At 36.5% G+C, this 18,772-nt stretch overlaps 4 protein-coding genes across 5 annotated transcripts; 2 read left to right on the forward strand and 2 right to left on the reverse strand.

Annotated features, from left to right (window-relative positions):
• Nucleotides 1–256: 256 nt before the first annotated feature.
• LOC141628025 (protein RALF-like 32) lies at nt 257–1,104 on the reverse strand. Its single transcript, XM_074441215.1, has one exon. It carries the CDS (start codon nt 1,036–1,038, stop codon nt 697–699), a length of 342 nt encoding a protein of 113 aa, XP_074297316.1. The 5' UTR covers nt 1,039–1,104; the 3' UTR covers nt 257–696.
• A 2,296-nt stretch (nt 1,105–3,400) lies between these two features.
• On the forward strand, nt 3,401–8,118 carry LOC141642113 (putative magnesium transporter NIPA2). Of its 2 annotated transcripts, none has more exons than XM_074450798.1 (9): nt 3,401–3,833; nt 4,110–4,285; nt 4,877–4,933; nt 5,190–5,280; nt 5,357–5,517; nt 6,062–6,189; nt 6,277–6,414; nt 7,196–7,288; nt 7,598–8,118. In XM_074450798.1, the coding sequence occupies exons 2-9, from the start codon at nt 4,159–4,161 to the stop codon at nt 7,778–7,780; spliced, it is 978 nt and encodes a 325-aa protein (XP_074306899.1). In that variant the 5' UTR covers nt 3,401–3,833; nt 4,110–4,158; the 3' UTR covers nt 7,781–8,118. The 2 variants fall into 2 exon arrangements, with proteins under 2 accessions (XP_074306899.1, XP_074306900.1); XM_074450799.1 differs by lacking the exon at nt 3,401–3,833 and adding an exon at nt 3,860–4,021.
• Nucleotides 8,119–8,677: 559 nt separating this feature from the next.
• On the reverse strand, nt 8,678–10,864 carry LOC141642116 (putative F-box protein At5g60060). Its single transcript, XM_074450802.1, has 2 exons — nt 9,492–10,864; nt 8,678–9,403 (listed from the first exon to the last, which is right to left on the reverse strand). Exons 1-2 carry the CDS (start codon nt 10,829–10,831, stop codon nt 8,923–8,925), a joined length of 1,821 nt encoding a protein of 606 aa, XP_074306903.1. The 5' UTR covers nt 10,832–10,864; the 3' UTR covers nt 8,678–8,922.
• A 1,231-nt stretch (nt 10,865–12,095) lies between these two features.
• LOC141642115 (methionine--tRNA ligase, cytoplasmic-like) lies at nt 12,096–18,220 on the forward strand. The gene is made up of 14 exons (XM_074450801.1): nt 12,096–12,324; nt 13,159–13,303; nt 13,631–13,784; nt 13,901–14,056; nt 14,399–14,629; nt 14,766–14,909; nt 15,586–15,676; nt 15,879–15,985; nt 16,077–16,191; nt 16,653–16,771; nt 16,867–16,932; nt 17,060–17,188; nt 17,406–17,546; nt 17,827–18,220. Exons 1-14 carry the CDS (start codon nt 12,207–12,209, stop codon nt 17,962–17,964), a joined length of 1,854 nt encoding a protein of 617 aa, XP_074306902.1. The 5' UTR covers nt 12,096–12,206; the 3' UTR covers nt 17,965–18,220.
• Nucleotides 18,221–18,772: the final 552 nt, after the last annotated feature.

Below are 18,772 nucleotides of genomic sequence, written 5' to 3' on the forward strand. Positions count from 1 at the left end.
TTAGGTATAATTTTTTAAGTTTTGTCAAACACTGCTAAAATACAATTCTGAATCAAATTACTAAAAAATTCAATTCCAGCATGAATTTTCGCTAAATTCAAGGGAATTTTGACTAATTTAACTTCTATATTGAATCCGCCTTACCCACCATAGGTAGGAAGCAACCGAGGATTGCCGGAGCCACTGAGATAACATTATTGTTGTTGTTGTTGTTGTTGTTGTTTTGTAGGAGTAACAACTAACAAGGATATCATCAATAAAAATCGAACACAGTAAATAAATTTGCAGCATCTGAAAAATACACACATTGAAAAACTTACACCCATTTTGCACAACACAACAATCATATAAATGTACTAAAAACACGGTCAAAGTATCGCATTGAAGATCATGCGGTCAAACAAAAACAAAACAGAAAAATGGAGAAAATATTATCAACAAAATTTAGTCTCATTGTAGGTACTCCTCTGAAGCTCAAGTGTCAAAGAAGAGAAAAGAAGTTCTCGCTCACTTGGAAAGCTCAGATCGTCCCCTCAAGAAGCTTATTCGTCTTCCTAACCCCATATTTAGTTTAATTTCCTTTGCAGATAATGTAATAATAAAGTCCGACTTGGAGAGTCGGATAGCTACTATGTAAGGAAACTTTCTTTCTTGTTGCCAAAAAAAAAAAAAAAAAAAAAAAAAAAAAAAAAAAAATTAGTCATCCCTTTTACATCTATAATACTTAGAACAACCTCTATGATAAGGATTCTGTTGAGGAGGTAAACAATTAGCATTATTCGAATACGCCTGACCGCGAGCCCCACCGCAAACAGGCTGATCTCTAGCTAAAGCTCCAAAGGAAATATGCTTACCCTCTTCAAGAAACCGTCTCGCGACATCCGACTGCATCAACATTTCACCTTCTGCATCACATTCTGCTATTGAACTGTTACACTGCATGTTACTGCTATTACTGCAATAATACCCTTCTGTTGAAAAACAAAGGATTATAATCAACATTATACATGAATGTTTATTCATGGATTTTTGTAGCATTTTTGAATTTTTTTGTTGTGTGTTATACTTTGCTGTTGTTACCTCTTTTAGGTGAGGTTATAAGGGTGTTTTGCTCCCCCACTTCCTTTATATTTAAGGAAGGAAAAGCGGTAGGTATCTCTTAAGACGCTTATATAAAATCGATTATTTAAACTGATCCGGTTATTTGGATATCCGATCTGAAATTTTTGGTTTTGATTTGGATATGGATATTAGAATTAAAACATTTGGATATTCAATCCGATCCGAAACTTTAGTTTTTTTAGTATAATTTCGTGAAAATACAATTTTATCTGATACAACAACTTAATCAAAGTTTAAAATATAAGAAAAATATGTAAGTGGTACTTCAATTTTATGTTGAGATCATTGGAGTAAAAAAACTAAAGAAAATTATTATTATGTAAGACGATGCATATGATCGTGTTTCAAACTTAATTTTAAAGTAAATTTCAAAATATGGCCGATCCGATTATTTTGGATATCCGAACATTGGATATCCGAAATATTTTGATATGGATATAGATATCTGACTTCAGAAATTTCCAATATGAATATCCGATCCGAACTAGGACTTTGGATCGGATATCCGATCCGTGCTCTGCACTGCTAAGTCGTACTATATGTAGGTGGATGAGATAGGAATTTGTCACTTTCGAGACATTCTACTTTTGTCTTATTTCGTTATCTATCTATTTGGTTGTTCTATAATTTAAGACGGATATGTCGATCTTTGGGTAAAGGTAATAATGTCAAATTGTCAATGATATAATGCAATGTTTGTGGAAGGTTTACTTTGGGCAAAAGGGTTTTGATGGAACGCACTTTACCTACTACCTCTTATTAGAAAGTTCATTGGGTTTCACACTTTGAGTAGTTTTCTAAAATTATGATTATTTTGTATTGTATTGGTGTCAGACTAAATTGATTAATAAGTTCACTATGGTATTGCTTAATGCTTGATTTTGACTTGAGTACACACCAAAGGGTCAAGACTCAAGACCCCCTTTTGTTCACAAATTCTCATTATAGACGGACATTATCCGTCTATACGTATAGATGGATATCATTTTTCCTCACAAAATACCCATTTGCCATAAAGTGAAAAACACATGGGGGTGCTCCACCTTATCCCCCTACCCATTTTATTAGAGGTCTTTACCCGTCTGTTCGCCCCACCCGTCTATACCAAGACCTATTGCCTTTTGTTTTAGTGAAAGTTGATGGTATGATGTTACTCTATTTGATTTGTTTGGTTGGCATTTGGTAGTAGTCGAGTGGCGGAACGAGGAGTTATTAGGTAACGTCAGCTCGAACAACGTAATTTTCAACCACCATGAGTATATAACCAGATCTCACATCGATTTTTAGCGACATCGCTAGGTGCTAACAGCTCTAAGTCACACTTTTTGCTTAGCTAATTTTCTCGCCCTCCCCTATTCGATGTTCCCGTCTTCGCTCCTCCTTTATCCACTCTTCCTCGACAACCACAACGACATTGTTCATCGCCTACTTCTGAGCGCCACCTGTACATGTCTTTATCAACTCACATTGATAAATTTCAACTAAAGATCATACATCATATAAAACGGTTTCTCTAATATGTGTCATTTTATGATTTTTAAAAATACTCCCTCTTATCCACCCTTTTTTCCCCTTTGAAGTGGGCACGGAAATTAAGGGTGTGGAGTATAATATTGATAAATATATGAGTGAAGTTTGGTAATTGGAGAGAGATATGAATAATTATGATTAAATATTAATAAAGGAGATGGGTGGGGTTTGGTTATTGGAGAGAGGTAAGAATAATTAGAATTAAATATTAATAAAGTATATATAGTGGGGTTTGATGATGAAAAGAGGTAAGAGTATAATATTAATAAAAATTTTGTCAAAAAGGAAAGGGGAAGAAAACCTAAATAATCCGTTTTAGGAAATAGGGAAGAAAAGAGTGGATAGGAGGGAGTATATCATAAGAAATTGATATATTAACGATTATTAACATAATGAAGGAAATAATCTTGCAAATCTTTTCTTAATTAATTTCTTAATGTGTAGGCATTCGAGTAGATCCTCTAACTCATTTTCATGTTCCGATTTACTTGGAGTATATTATATTTTTGAAGTATAAACCAAAATACCGTACTCCTTACCGTCCCCTCAAAATACAGTTAATTAATTATATTCCCTATTTCCCTAGCAGCTAAAAAGAACTGCACCTTGAATTCTTGATCAACAAATTAGGAAATTATGAGTACAAGCAACCAAAATATGGACTTTTTCTACATTTGCCTACATTTTTGCATATATAATGCATCAGATTTGAACCATTATTTGAAGTGAAAATATCAATTTCCTACCAATACCTTCCTCCCAAAATCTTGTGTGTAATTAAATCTCAATTTCCCACTAAAATAATAGTGGAGAAGATTAATTAACATCTAAATCTTGTTTATTGCAAGTGCCCATGTGAATATGTGATTTCCTCATTTTAATAATGTTTTTGACTAATTCAATTCCCAGTTGTATAATTAATTGGGCAAGAACACTAAAAAATTGCAGCAATTATTTGTCTCCTTCGTTCACATAGAAATTGTTGAATGAAGAGAACAATTTGATTAAAAAAATACATTTAAAAAAGACCCAAATTGTAATTTGATTAAAGAAACACTAAAGTTTTGATCTTTTTGAATTTTCTGATCATCTGAGAAATACCCATTTCTGGAAATATTGTAATTTGTAAGGATTACAAATCAATTATACCCATGTGATCACATTGGGTATCTAATTTGAGGGTAATTGCTATTTCTTCTGCACAATTTTTTGTTTAAGACTGTCTTAACCTAAGACGGCTCTCACATCTGATTAAAATCGGGGTGAAATGAAAGGAGATTGTGAGAGGTTTAAGATAAGACGGTCTTAAGCGACACCAACTGCTTCTTTTCATCTTAATTCTCATGATTTTGTCATTTTAGGCAATTTTGTATGTCTTAATTAATGCAATTTTGTTGTTATAGGGCAATTAATACTATTAATAGGTTGTGATTATTTCTGTTATTGTGAAATTTCAGAAAAATTGAGACTTAAGGATTTGCACAAAGTCTCTAGGGTTTTCTGGAAATGGGGATGTCATCAGATAATATTACTGGACTTTTATTGGCTGTTTCTTCAAGTGTTTTTATTGGGTCTAGTTTTATTATTAAGAAAAAAGGTCTCATGAAAGCTGGGAATTCTGGTGTTAGAGCAGGTATTTATCTTGATTCCTCCTTTTGAATTGGAAATATTTGTTGTTATTGCGTATTTTTTAGCTTTTCGCTACTGTTTTGATCCCCTTTACCCCCGCAATTTGCTGGAGCCTTTAAGACGTCGGGGTAATGTTGTTGTTGTGACTCTTCTGAGTCCAGTGGTGGAGCTAGGGGTCGGGTAGGCACATTTGGCCCGAGCAATGGAAAAAAACAGAATTTTTGGTTGAAATTTTCGATATTTATTCTGATTTACCTTATAATCTTATTAGTCTGCCCGCCCTGATATTTTCGTCCTCCCAATTCATGGCTCCGCCACTATAGGTTGTTTATAGGATATATTTGGTGATACTAACAGCGAGACATAGTGCATTGTTTGTAGATATATTTTGACGAGACTGACAGTGAGACATAGTGCATGCTTATAAGGTTTTAGGGTGCGTTTTAAATAAGGAATCGTAAAAGCTTATCTTTTTTAACTTTTGAAAGGTCACCATATCTCAGTTTCACATTGTCTCATCCAAATTTTGCTTTATTTGTTGGTCCATGCATTATTATAATCATTAAAAAGCCAATTTTTACTGCTTCTGTGACAGGTTCGGGCGGCCACTCATACTTAGCTGAACCTTGGTGGTGGGTTGGAATGATTGCAAGTAAGCTTTGATGCCCGAATAAGTGAAAATGTTACAAACGTGTGCTATTAGTCCAGGATCGTTTTCTGTTATTACTTCCTTTTCTCTGCATTATACAAAGTAACTCGGTATCAGAACATGATCATAATTTTGAGGTTCAGTTAGCTGTCGATGCGTTACTTTTTTGTTGGTGGATTTTGTAAAACTCTAAATTATTCAGGTTTATGTATTTGCATAGATTCTGAATTAATGCTGTGTGTGTACATCTGTACTGTAGTGATTGTTGGGGAGATAGCAAATTTCGCCGCGTATGCCTTTGCGTCTGCAATTCTTGTCACTCCTTTGGGAGCCCTTAGCATTATTTTTAGGTATGGACTATTCAGTTTGGCAACTGGAACAAGCGCAATTTTTTTTCGTAAGCTAACGATTGTTTTTGTATTGCAGTGCAGTTCTAGCTCACTTTATCTTGAAGGAAAGGTTGCACATATTTGGTGTGCTTGGCTGTGTTCTATGTGTGGTTGGGTCAACCACTATTGTTTTGCATGCACCACGTGAAAGGATGATTGAATCCGTTAGGCAAGTATGGCAGTTAGCTACCCAACCAGGTACTTATAAATAGCTGCAATCATGGTATCAAATCTCAGTTGTACTTGGGATAGATTGTTGCGGGCTAGCTTGGTAGTTGCATCACAAATGCGGCTTATACAGCCTCAAATTGTAGTTGTACTAACCTTCAAACCTTTGAAAAAGGGCTCAATGTAGTGCCTGGCCCAGATTTTCTACCTACAACGGCTTCGAGTGTCGGTAATTTTCAAAAGATTTCATGCACAAGGTTGACATTTAGAAAAAGATTCATCTTGAGCTTTGGCTCTACATATCTGAAAACTTGGCATAAAGCTTTTATTACTATGTATCCGAAAAATTGACATAAAATAATTACAATATTCGTGTTTTCAACACGAGGGAAAGAGTACGTACATCCAACTCCCTATGGTAGGTAGGATACTTTGAGGCTTGTTATTACAATGCTAATATTTGGAGTTTCCTAGATGCTGTAATTTTGCCTTTTTTTCAGAATATTGACGTATTAGCATCAATATTTGACTGTCTGCAATTAAAATAGGTGACTTGAAATGTTTTTGTGCTCAGGTTTCCTTGTATACGCTGCTCTTGTGCTGGTGACGGTTCTTGTCCTAATTTTCTACTATGTTCCACGTTATGGGCGTTCTCATATGATCGTATATATTGGTGTTTGCTCCCTCATGGGTTCTATTACGGTCAGTCAATAATTAGCTATATTGCTGCTTTTATTATTATTACTAAGATGTTTTATGCGTTGATTGATTTGTGTTTCCATCATGTAGGTTATGAGCGTGAAAGCTGTGGGCATTGCCTTGAAATTGTCTTTTGAAGGACATAACCAGTTCAAATACTTTCAAGCATGGTTCTTCACTATAATTCTTGCTGCTTGTTGCGTTTTGCAGATTAATTACTTGAACAAGGTAGTGTATGCAGTGTTCTCTTTTTCCGTTTTTCTTAGTTCTGTCATCTTTTCTACGTAACTTTATACTTGAAACACCATAAATTTGAAAACAAAGTAGCAGACGATCTTTTCATTTTCAGTTTTATGGGTTGTTTGGAAAGAACCTTCCGCTCTTTGCAAATGAAAATTTACGTGTGTCCCAACTCCCACCCCTTACCTCTGTTGAGTAGGATTCTCGTTGGAACTCTGATAATCACGAAGATGATGAAACACCTTGTACCCCTTCCAGAGCTCGTTCTGTTTATGTGATGATAATACAATGATGCCTTTTGTCACCACTGTTGGGATTTGAAATATTAGTTCGTAGCTTTTCTTTCCCGGCTTTCTTATTTTCTTTCCCTTTTTTGATATCTAGACTTATCCACTGGCGTTCCTGCAACATTACAAACTGTTCTGTTGTGGCACAATCTTGGTGTGTGAATTATTTGCTTCCACTTTTTTGTTACCTTGTTTTCATCACAGACATTTCTGGATACTAAAACGGATGTAACGTGTAAGTGGCCTGTAGGACGGTTCAGACTGCAAAAGGTCCTGGTTGGTTTAGAGAATTTGTTATTTGATCCTCAGATACTCAGTTAATGCTTTAATCTGAATGTAGTCACCGATTTTTGGGAGTTTTTCTCTAATAATCTGCCGAGCTCTGATTATGCTTCTTTTACCCCCGCTCCTTTCTGAACTCACGCTTATCGACACTATCTCTAAGGTTTCCTTTATCTAAAATGGTCTTCAAATTCCTGCAGGCACTGGACTCCTTCAACACTGCTGTTGTATCGCCTGTCTACTATGTTATGTTCACGTCATTCACAATTCTTGCAAGTATGATCATGTTTAAGGTAATATTGATTTATCTTGATTTTTACTGCCCTAAATGTTAAATGGTATCCGTTCAAGTAGGTTCCTCCTAAATCGACAGTTCCTCTAGGGTTCTTGAAAATTGCAGGATAAGAGGCATCAGACGTGTGCTGTCTTATCCATGTCTTAGTAACACAATGAGGGTAATTATTTAAATGGCGCGAAAGAAAATTGTGTTGAGAATGACATAAAATGACTGGTACTACAACTTCACAATACGAAGCACAAGTAAGCTCAGTCATACTCGTGCAGTCGTGTGTTTTTGACGATTTGTAATTTCCCAACTTCAGGAATGGGATACTCAAAGTGCTTCACAAATAGCTACACAAGGCTGTGGGTTTATAACCATTCTAGCAGGCACATTCCTGCTGCACAAAACCCGGGACATGGGAAGCAGTCCTGCCATGCCACTTTCTCCGCGCGTGCTTTCTAGGTGTTGCAGCAGCAATTCTATTCCAATTCAGACAACTTAGACCCTTGTAACTCTTGTGTTTCGGTGAGAAAAGATACGTGATTAGAGATCAAGTCTTTTGAAGCACAGGGTTTGAGCTTGAAACATATTATACTGCAGAACTGCCACTATTTTTTGACTGAAGGTGAGAGTATATAAGCCATACGTGAAGGATTCGATTATTCTTTGAATTCAGCCAATTGTTTCTTTTTTGTGCTCCACAAACACAAGTTTGTGAATATGTTGACAGATAGAAAGAAATTTTTTTAGCATAGCAAGAAATGGAGAAATTTTTTTTTACCATTCTTAAATGATACTCAGTATGCTTGAAGGCAGATATCAGCCCATGCAAGCACTCGATATTTGTGAATCGAAAATTCTCATATGAGGTTGTTTCATGATAAGAGCATCATCAGACTGACCATGGATAATTATTTTTTGAAGTTTTTAGTGGGTTAACAGGTATGCTGGTGCCTGGTGGGATGATAATTGAAATGGGTTGGTCTTACGTTATATTGATATGAGACCGTCTTTCCAGGACTGGAGACTGATTGTTTCTGAATTGCGACTGAATAAATATGTTGGTTTAGTCCCACATATATTTCTTTCCGGATCATATTATTAGTTTGTTAATCCATACTTCCTTTTGGGTAGCCTGGCTGTCTGCTGCAATCATGCTATATTGCATCTCTTTGCAGTTTCCTACTATAACACTGCGATTGGATATTCATAATGGCAATCACGTGAGTCGGATCTGTTTGGGGGAGTTTGGTTCGGTTTCTCAAGGCAGGGCTAGAATTGCCTGCCTGATGTACCGTTTCCTGTAGAATTAGTAAATCATTGGCGACTTGCTGCAAAAAAATTGCTACGAGGGCATTTTTGGGTCAGGAAAGCAAAATAGATACACAAAAGAGAGTTAAGAACTACCAGTCAGAGCAGCACCGCCCTCAGTAGGGGCTATTACAAATTTACACTAGAGCATTATAACATCAGTTTCATTCAAAAGACTGGTATAAGACCAGTAGCATCTAAGAGCAGACTGCATCGAACAAATGACAGATACTAACCAGAATGCTTTACGATCCAGAAACTGTTCCCAAAATAATTATCCTAAGCATCTGAGACACAGACTTACATCTCAGACCTGTCAAACGTATTATGCAGTCACTTATCCTTGACATCTGCACCATCATGGCACACAAATAGTTCTCGATTCTCCTTCGTCTCCAGAAGAAGGCTAGCAGAGAAGTCACTGCCTAGTTCAGTTAAGGTACATCCAAGTTGATCAGATTGAGCCACAGCAGGATTGTTAAGTAATGGTGAGACGGCTTTCAGCATAGACTGTATTTTATTCAAGTCTTTTTCCGAATTTGGGTTTTCAACTTCAGCAGAAGACTTGCTCAGAGTAATCCTCCTTGACTTGGGGAGTCGGGAACTGTTGGTCGATTCTACCAGGTCAGGATCATTAGCTATCCTCTTTCCCTTCTCTTTTGGAACCTCTTTACCGGGATAATCATTTAGGTCCAGCAAAGGCTTAGCTGCTCCAGTACCAGGGTTTCCATCATCTTCTGGAAAGAGTTGAAAACCACAGCCTCCGGGTATGTTGTCCGTCTCAGACTCGTCTTGCACATCATGATTTCGTTCACTAATGTCATTAATACACAGAATAACCATATCAATGCTAATTAAAACTAGAAAAAGGCGTAAACTGAGGGAATCGAGAATAGACTTACAGTGGAGGTTGAGGAATCGATGATGGTGGTGGCGGATTAAATTCGAGCCATTTATTAGGTGATTCAAAGATAGAGCAATAATCATATCCACCCCATGGCAAATTACAGATCACACCAGCACATTTCTCTCCGAAATGGAAGACACAGAGACCATCTTCGATTTTTTCAAAAAAGAGTTCCACTACATTGTCATGGGTATCCTTATACAAAGGGAAACTACCCTTACTAGCAAATAAGCAATTTCCATAACATACATCAGGGAAAGCTTCGTCGTTTGTTGTGAACGCAAAGTCGTTGCCAACAAACAAGATAAAACCCGGAACAAAACGAAATTTTTCCCACTTCTGTTGCTTTTTACGAAACAAATACACATTGTATGACATCTTAAACTCGAACAAATTACACATAGTAGTCGTCTGAACAACCAAAAACAAGCCACCATGCTCCGATTCTACAACTAACCTTTTACGCCTATCCCGACTCCCACGGATTTCATTAGCAATCTTAGTCCACTCTAGTTTCCTTAATTGAAAATCATAATTAACACGAAAAGCATTCGCTTTATGATCAATAACAATAACACACTCATGACCATTCTCCTCATATCTTTGAATATCAGAACATTTTTCGGACTTTGAATTCTCACATTTATAAATCATCTCCCATTTCTTCTCATAGAAATCATACATACCCAACATTCCACCATCAAACAGTACTAAAACTACCCCTACTTTCAAATCAGGGTTCAGGTTCGGGTTCAGGTTCGTAATCAGTACCGCTTTCAACCCATTATTATTATCATCATCATGATTCAAAACCCTAACAGAATATTCCTCAGCAACAACAGATAAATGATAATCTAATAGATTAATTGATTTAGGGCAAGTATTATCCCAAGTACTAGACTTATCATACGACATGAATAACGGTTTGCGACAGAAAACCTTACCGCCACCGCCACCAAGGTGGTCAACAATTAGTAAATGCGAGTCAGACGGATCTTTGACCGACTGAATAACACAGGTTGTACTGGGTACAAGGTAATACAGTGAAGATGAATTGTTTATAGGAATCGGAATTGGAATTGGAATTGGGTTGTTATCATGGCTGACAGGTAAGGTTGATCTCCACCGCTTACAGACGGCACGAAGGCGGCGGACTTGGAGCTTACCAGAGAAGGATAAGCTGGATTTGGTACAGAGTTTGACGATTTTGATCAGGAGTTCTGTAGGAATTTCAGACCATTTCAATTCTTCGCCGCCGCCGCTTCCGCTTCCACCGGTGACCGCCATTGTTGCTGCTGAATCGTCTGTTGGTTTGATTGGAAGCCTGGAAGGCATGATAAGTGAGTGACTGAGTGTATAGAATTCTCCCCGCCAATTTTTATTTGTTATTTTCCCGCCTTTTTTGTTTGTTATTTTCCCGCCTTTTTTATTTGTTACTTTCCCGCCTTTTTGTAGAGCAGGGTGAATTAGTAAACGATAATTCACGTGGTACCTTTAAAGTTTGCCACTTTGCACGAAATACCCAAATTTTTGATCCGAAAAACTTAAAGAGGCCTTAACTCGTGTTTAGGAACTCGGAAAGTGAAAAATTTTGTTTTCAAATCGATCATCTTTCCGAGAACTATGATTTGATAAAAAAATTTGACGAGCTTGGAACTCGTGACCAAGAGATATGATCACTCAAAGTTTGTTCGGTCGGAAAAACTTTGACGCACAATAACTCCTAGTAACGGATCCAAATGCGACAATTTTTATTTTCCAAATTGTAGTTCTCGGAAAGATAAGCGATTTGGAAAAAAAATCGTCACTTTCTGCACTCGTAAACACGAGTTATGACCTCTTTAAGTTTTTCGGATACAAAATTTGGGTATTTCGTGCAAAAGTGGCAAACTTCTGAGGTACCGCGTGAATTATCCGATTAGTAAAATACTCCGTTAGGAAGCTTGATCGAGTAGAGGAAGCGTCATCTTAGACCGAACCGGGACCGCTATTTATGTTCGCTGCACCGTTTTTGTGGTTCGGCAAAAGTTTGAACCTTAACTGAACTATTTTGAACGGTTTATTCGGTTCGGTGCACGGTGCACTGCTTTTCGGTATGGTTTAGCAGTTAACCGCAAACCATTTGAGATATTTGAAATAAATTATCTTACATTTTTTACCTCTTTAATTTATAATATTAAATAATTATCATATTTTTTTACTTTTTATATTTCTAGTTACCTTATCAATATATCTAATTTTCAATTATCTTTTCAGATTTCAGTTAACTTTTTCTTTTTTAGTTGTCTTCTCAGATTTCAACTACCTAATTTTACCAGCCTTAAATCTATATTAAACCCAATTTAGAAATGGAAAATGAGTTACCGTCACCCGGTGCCGTCCAATCTCGGCATCACCCTCTCACATACAATAAGTGGGGTCCCAATAATAATGGGTACATCACAAGCATCTGATGATGGACCCCAATAATAAAAGGTGTATATAAGAAGGTGGCGCCGAGATTGGACGCCACCCAGTGGCGCCGTATCATTATCCGAAAAACCCTAATATTTTTTGTAGGGGTAAGAAAAACCCTAATATTTAAGTATTCTTAGTTTAAACCCTTGTACAAATTTCTTGATTCTTCTACCAATCGACCTATAGTATTTAAGTCGTCCTAGTTTAAACCCTTGTACTAATTCTTGATTCTTCTAATTATCGACCTCCAACAATGGCGAAACTCGGCAATAAACAACCTATTTTACCGGTAGATGGAAAGCGAAATGTCCTTATTACCAGCGCTCTTCCTTACGTCAACAATGTTCCTCATCTCGGCAATATAATCGGATGTAATTTCCCTTTTACTTCAATTTTTGATTGATTTAATTATTTTCTGATTATTTACTTTAGGATTACTCGAATTTATTCAAAATTAACAAGTATGAATTGAAATTGATGATTACATGTTTTTTTAGCTCGTAACTGTGGCGAAATTTACTTTAGGATTACTCGAGTATGTTTGTCAATTTCGATATTTTAGCTCGAAACTGTGGCACGTATCGAAAATTGAAGGTATTTGTAATTTGAAGTGAGTATTTGTTTGATTGTTTTCTGATTATTTACTTTAGGATTACTCTAATTTATTCAAAATTTAAGTATGAATTGAAATTGATGAATTGCATGCTTTTTTTTATTATTATACGGAGTATATGTTTGTCAATTTCGATATTTTAGCTCGTAACTCTGGCACGTATAAAAAATGGAAATATTTGTGGTTCGAAGCGAGTATTTGTTTTATTGTTTTCTCATTTTGTAATTTAGTTGACTCGCATTTATACAAAATTTAAGAAATATGAATTTAAATTAATGAAATGCATGTTTTTTTTTATATATATGTGCGTCAATTTCGATATTTTAGTTCGTGTGGTACGTATAAAAAATGGAAGGTATTTGTGAATTGTGATTGGAGAGTATTTGTTTTGTTTAAATTGGTTTTACTTTAGTAGTTTAGTCACCCGTGTTATGAAATTATCAAGAATTAAGCTTTTTTTTTTAATTATATGTATTTGTAGCTGTGGTACGTATCTGATATGGAAGGTACTTGTGAATCGGAGGGAGTATTTGTCGTGTTTAATTTTTATGAATGATTTTGTAACTAATGGTAATGGTGAATTTTTGGACAGGTGTGTTGAGTGCGGATGTGTTTGCAAGGTATTCTAGGCGTAGGGGATACAATACTATATATGTTTGTGGGACGGATGAATATGGTACAGCAACAGAAACGAAAGCTATGGAGGAGAATTGTACTGCTAAGGAAATCTGTGACAAGTATTGCTCTTTACTTGATCGTCTTATTTTTATTGTTTTTCATCTGTTTTTTTGTCAATTGGGCTATATTTTACGACTTTGTAAGGGTTGAATTTATTTTAGCTCGATTCATATTTGCGATTAATAGTGTTAGGAGTTAGGATTGATGACAACATTTTTTAGCTGGGGGTAAGTTCGCATTGGTAAAGGCTGTACTCACGGTGGCTTTTTGTTATAATATATAGAAAGCGAAGATTTTTTTGAAACTGTAATAGATGAAGGTTTGGATTATATGGGCTTCACTGTTTCACTGGGTTTTCTGACTGTTTTGGTGGTAATAATATGTAGATACCATGCAATACACAAGCAAGTTTATGAATGGTTCAATATAAGTTTTGATGAATTTGGACGTACGTCTTCACCCGAACAAACTGAAGTTTGCCAAGCTATTTTTAAGAAATTGGAGGAGAACAATTGGCTTTCTGAGAACACAATGCAGCAGGTTGGTGCTGTTCCTCCAACATGGATTTTCTTTTAGTCTGTGTGTCATGGAATGTGTCAGCAATTTTGCCAAACTTTGACTGGCTAGCTTTATAGTTTGATCTTTAAAAATTGCAGCTTTATTGCGATACCTGCGAAAGGTTTCTAGCAGACCGACTCGTGGAGGGTATTTGCCCCACACCTGGTTGCAATTACGATTCTGCTCGAGGAGATCAGTGTGATAAGTGTGGAAAGCTTCTAAACCCAACAGAGTTGAAAGAGCCCAAATGCAAAGTGAGTGCCTTTGCTTCACCTTCCCCGTCTTTTCCTATTTGCAAAGGTGTCTTCTGTACAATACTTGAAACTGCGTAGGGCTTGAGTTTGTCTAGAACGTGGATTCTAGCTGGTAACAAGTGTCGAACACTATTTGATCTAACATTAAGCCATGTTTTACGTAGTTATTGTGGGAACTCATTTGAATGACATATTGCTTGTCAATAGAAGATCTACCGTAAATTTTATGAACCCACTCTTTGAGGGAATGGTTGTCTAACTCATAACTCGTATGTCTCCCGTGATTTCTTGTGACTAATTGTTATCCTTGATTTTTTTCTGTTTCCAATTTTATTTGAACAGAGGTGCCAATCCACTCCTCACATCCGTGATACTAATCACTTGTTTCTGGAGCTTCCGCTGCTCCAGGACAAGCTGGAGGAGTATATAAAGAAGACGTCAGAAGCTGGGGGATGGAGCCAGAACGCGATTCAGGTAACAAATGCATGGCTCAAGGAAGGACTGAGACAGCGATGTATCACTAGAGATTTGAAATGGGGAGTTCCAGTCCCACATGAGAGGTTTAAAGACAAGGTTCGGTGCTCTGCATATTATGATTTTCCTTTCTTAGAGCTATTGTATTCTAGATTTCTAGCGTTAAATCTTTTTCAGCTCAGGCTAGTATTTTTTATGTTTGCCAACTAACGTTTGACCTGTACATTACTTGTAGGTGTTTTATGTCTGGTTTGATGCCCCAATTGGATATGTTTCAATTACAGCATGCTATACTCCTGAGTGGGAAAAATGGTGGAAAAATCCGGAAAACGTTGAACTCTATCAATTTATGGGCAAGGACAATGTGCCATTTCACACTGTAAGATATTGTCTTAACACTGAAGCGCATTTTATATGTTGAATAAGGAGGGGATAACAGTAACATATTTCAGTTAAGATCAAGCCGGATGTATTTTTTCCTGTGTTAGTTCACCATATGACGTTATATGTTAGGCTGAGAAGGCACGAGACGCACTAAGCCGATGGGGTCCCAAGGGGATGAGGCGCGACTCGCGAGGCGAAGACGCGCGCGTTTTTGACACGAGGCGCACTAATTTTTGAAACGAACATCCATATTTTACGATCAAATTTTATGTGAGAGTAGTCCAGTTTTTGTTTTAAAGAGGGCTAATAAGTATTTACAGGTGAAAATTAAGGATATGGGGGAGAAAAGAAGGGTAAAATAAAAGAATGTGGAAAAAATAAATATGGAATTGCATACTAATGCGCCTTTGTACGCTTCGGGTGTGCCTCACTAATTACGTCTTTTGTATTCCATGCGCCTCAGGCGCTCTGATGCGATCTGCTGCGCCTAGCCGCACCTCAGGCAGTGCTTTTTTAAACTAAGCGTTATATTGTTGTGGACAAATCTTCTACTTATTTTTACTCAAATTATTTATCTGATTTGGAAGATGGCATAGAACCTAGCACCTCAGAAGTTGTTATTAGAAGGATTTTCTATAAATTATTCATTTGTGGCGACTGCTATATTTTAGGTGATGTTTCCATCTACACTTCTTGGTACCGGAGAAAACTGGACTTTATTGAAGACTATTAGTGTTACGGAGTACTTGAACTACGAAGAAGGTAAACATTAGTTCTTACATGAATGAAGTTTGTGTTTCCATGTTTTGTTTCTAGGCTTCAATGTGTGGCACATTCAGTTCTGGTGCGTGATTCCCACTCTGATGCGTATCTATGATGAAAATATTTACATTTCCAATATATTATTCACATTGGTTTCGAGTTTTAAAATTCGAGATGGCTTAGTATCTATTTGATGTTTCAGACAAATTCTCTAAAAGCAAAGGCATTGGCGTTTTTGGAAATGATGCCAAGGACACCAATATTCCCGTTGAAGTATGGAGATATTATTTGCTAACTAATAGGCCAGAGGTGTGTTAACCACTTTCAATCTTATATATTGACCTCTCATGATCTCATCTACGTTGACCAATCTGAAGTTATTTATCTTGGGTGTTGCTAGGTATCAGACACAAAATTCACATGGTCAGATCTTCAAGCAAAATTAAACAGTGAGCTGCTGAGTAATCTCGGCAATTTTGTAAATCGTGTCTTAAGCTTCATTGCTAAGCCTTCAGGTACTATTTGCTTGTTTTATTTTATCTAATTAGTATTAGTGTGTTACTCATTCTATGGAGGTCTCACCCAGACAACATAATCGTGGTGTGCCTAACACCTCTTAGGGCTTGCTTGAATTTGAGGGTAAAGGGGGGGAATGAATAGGGGAGTGATATGTAAGGTGCGTTTTTCATGTTTGGTATGCGAGTAATTATTCACCTCCCGAATCTATTACCCACCCTCCCCCCGGGTAATGATTAAGAGAGTAAAACATATACTCGGTAATCATTACTCCTATATGCCAAACCTATCTTCAAGGAACTCATTACCCAAGTAATTAACTTCCCGAGTAATCATCACCCAATTAAAATTAACCCCCTAATTATTCCATGCATTCCAGGCAAGCCCTAAAAGTGATCCAATTTATCCAATACTCGATAATTTATATGGATTTAATGTATTATTATTTTTATTTGGGCAGGTCAGGGATATGACTCTGTCATTCCTGATGCTCCACAGGCAGAATCACATTCTTTAACTAACATATTAGGGGACAAAGTCGGGAAGTATGTAGATCAATATGTAGAAGCTATGGAGAAGGTGTGTCTAGCTCACTGGCTCCTTACTTAGCAGTTCTTAGTACTTGCAAAGTTACAATTATATGTGATTTTGATCTGTTTAGTACTTCATTTCAGGTTAAGCTAAAGCAGGGTCTGAAAATTGCAATGACCATTTCTAGTGAAGGAAATGCATATTTGCAGGTAATTCCACTTTGTTTGACAAATTAGGTCACGGCCTCACGGATACGCGTACATGAATCATTCTTTTCATCTAGGACTCGTTTTATGTTTGACATGTTCTTTGGGAATTGTATTTGCTGCTGTGCAGGAAAGTCAATTCTGGAAGCTTTATAAGGAGGACCAGGCCGCCTGTGCTGTTGTAATAAGAACTTCAGCGGGATTAGTATATGTCCTGGCGTGTTTATTGGAGCCTTTTATGCCGTCTTTCTCTATTGAGGTAATGCGATTACGTTGTACTAGCCATAAACTCTTCACAAATTCTCATTGAAGACATGACATATCCGTCACAAGCTGAAGACGGATACCATTTTACCTCACAATGTACCAATTGTAAACTCTTTTAGGAGTTCGAAAAAAGATATAGATGACCGAGGCCCTTCTAGATATATTTCTGTATGCTGATGTGGTGATCATTTCTGTATGATGGTTCCTAGGTGCTTAAACAGCTGAATATGCCCCAACTTCAAGTTTCCCTCGCCGATGAAAACAATGACATACAGAAAATCAAGAAGCCATGGGAGATTCTACCGGCAGCTCACAAAATAGGAAAACCAGAGCCAATATTCAAGGAACTGGTATGCAATTTGCGTATGGCAGTACATTGTAAATTTGATCCCTTATGATTATTGAGCTCTACTAACAAAATTATCGAGCTATGATACAAAGTTATTGAACTTAACAGAATAATTATTAAGCTCAATAACTTCGTAAAATAGCTCAAAAACTTGTAAAATAGTTCAACAACTTTGTGTAAGAGCTCAACAACTTTGAGGCTGTTGTACAATAGTACTGTACAACTGGTTGTAGGATAATATTTGTGATATGTAATCTGTTACATGGTTTTTGGTATTTCAGAAAGATGAAGATAGGAAGTCTTATGAAAAGAAGTTTGCTGGGAGTCAAGCTGGCAGGGCTGTTGAAGCTGCAGCCGAGAAAGCCGAGAAATCAGCAGAGCAGTTGAAGAAAACAAAAAGGATTAATTCACAACAATAATTCCAACTATTAACGAACTTCTCATATTAATTTATACGAAGTACTACATTTTAACTTAGGATAATCTTAACTATTGCCTTGTCTTCTGAAAATAGAAAATGGTAGATTTTAACGTGTTAGTTTTGTAAAGAAAAATGTATATAATAAATTAATAATAACTATTCAATTTACTCTTTCCAAAATGATCATTTCCTCATATTCATTTGTCCGCTTACATATAAAATATGTACGCTTATTAATGAAATAGTTTTTTTTTCAAATGAGTGCATTATGTCGTGGGTGAGAATGAACCACCAACAACTCCATAATTGGGGTAAGAGAACTCTTACCACTAGAGCTAACTCTTATTCTCTTTATTAATGAAATAGGTGCAAAATGAAATTAACAACCTCCTTCGGTGACCAACAATAAAACGGTTACAAAAAGTACATAAATGTTCACATAAGAGTGATATCTCAATAACTTCGTGATAAATGGTTTCTCCTATTTTTTTGTGTTAAACATAATCAACTGCTATAAAAGCTTTTGAGTGGATTTCTCTCATGTGTAGGTCGGGCCTCTTTTAGACTTCAATTTTCTAAAATGAACAAAGAACTTATAATATTCGAACTTTTCTAAATTGAACTTATATAACTTGCCCGAACTTATAGTTCCTAAATTTTTCTGAACTCAACTTATAAGAAAATGATCGTGAATTGGATCTAAAGTATCCAAACTTAACTTATAAAATCTAGACTGAAGTTATATGATCTGAACTTTAATTGAATTTAGAGACAGTGACTTTAAGTCTAAAAGAACGTGATGCACT

The sequence above is a fragment of the Silene latifolia genome, chromosome 2 (assembly GCF_048544455.1).
Source record: "Silene latifolia isolate original U9 population chromosome 2, ASM4854445v1, whole genome shotgun sequence".
NCBI lineage: Eukaryota > Viridiplantae > Streptophyta > Magnoliopsida > Caryophyllales > Caryophyllaceae > Silene > Silene latifolia.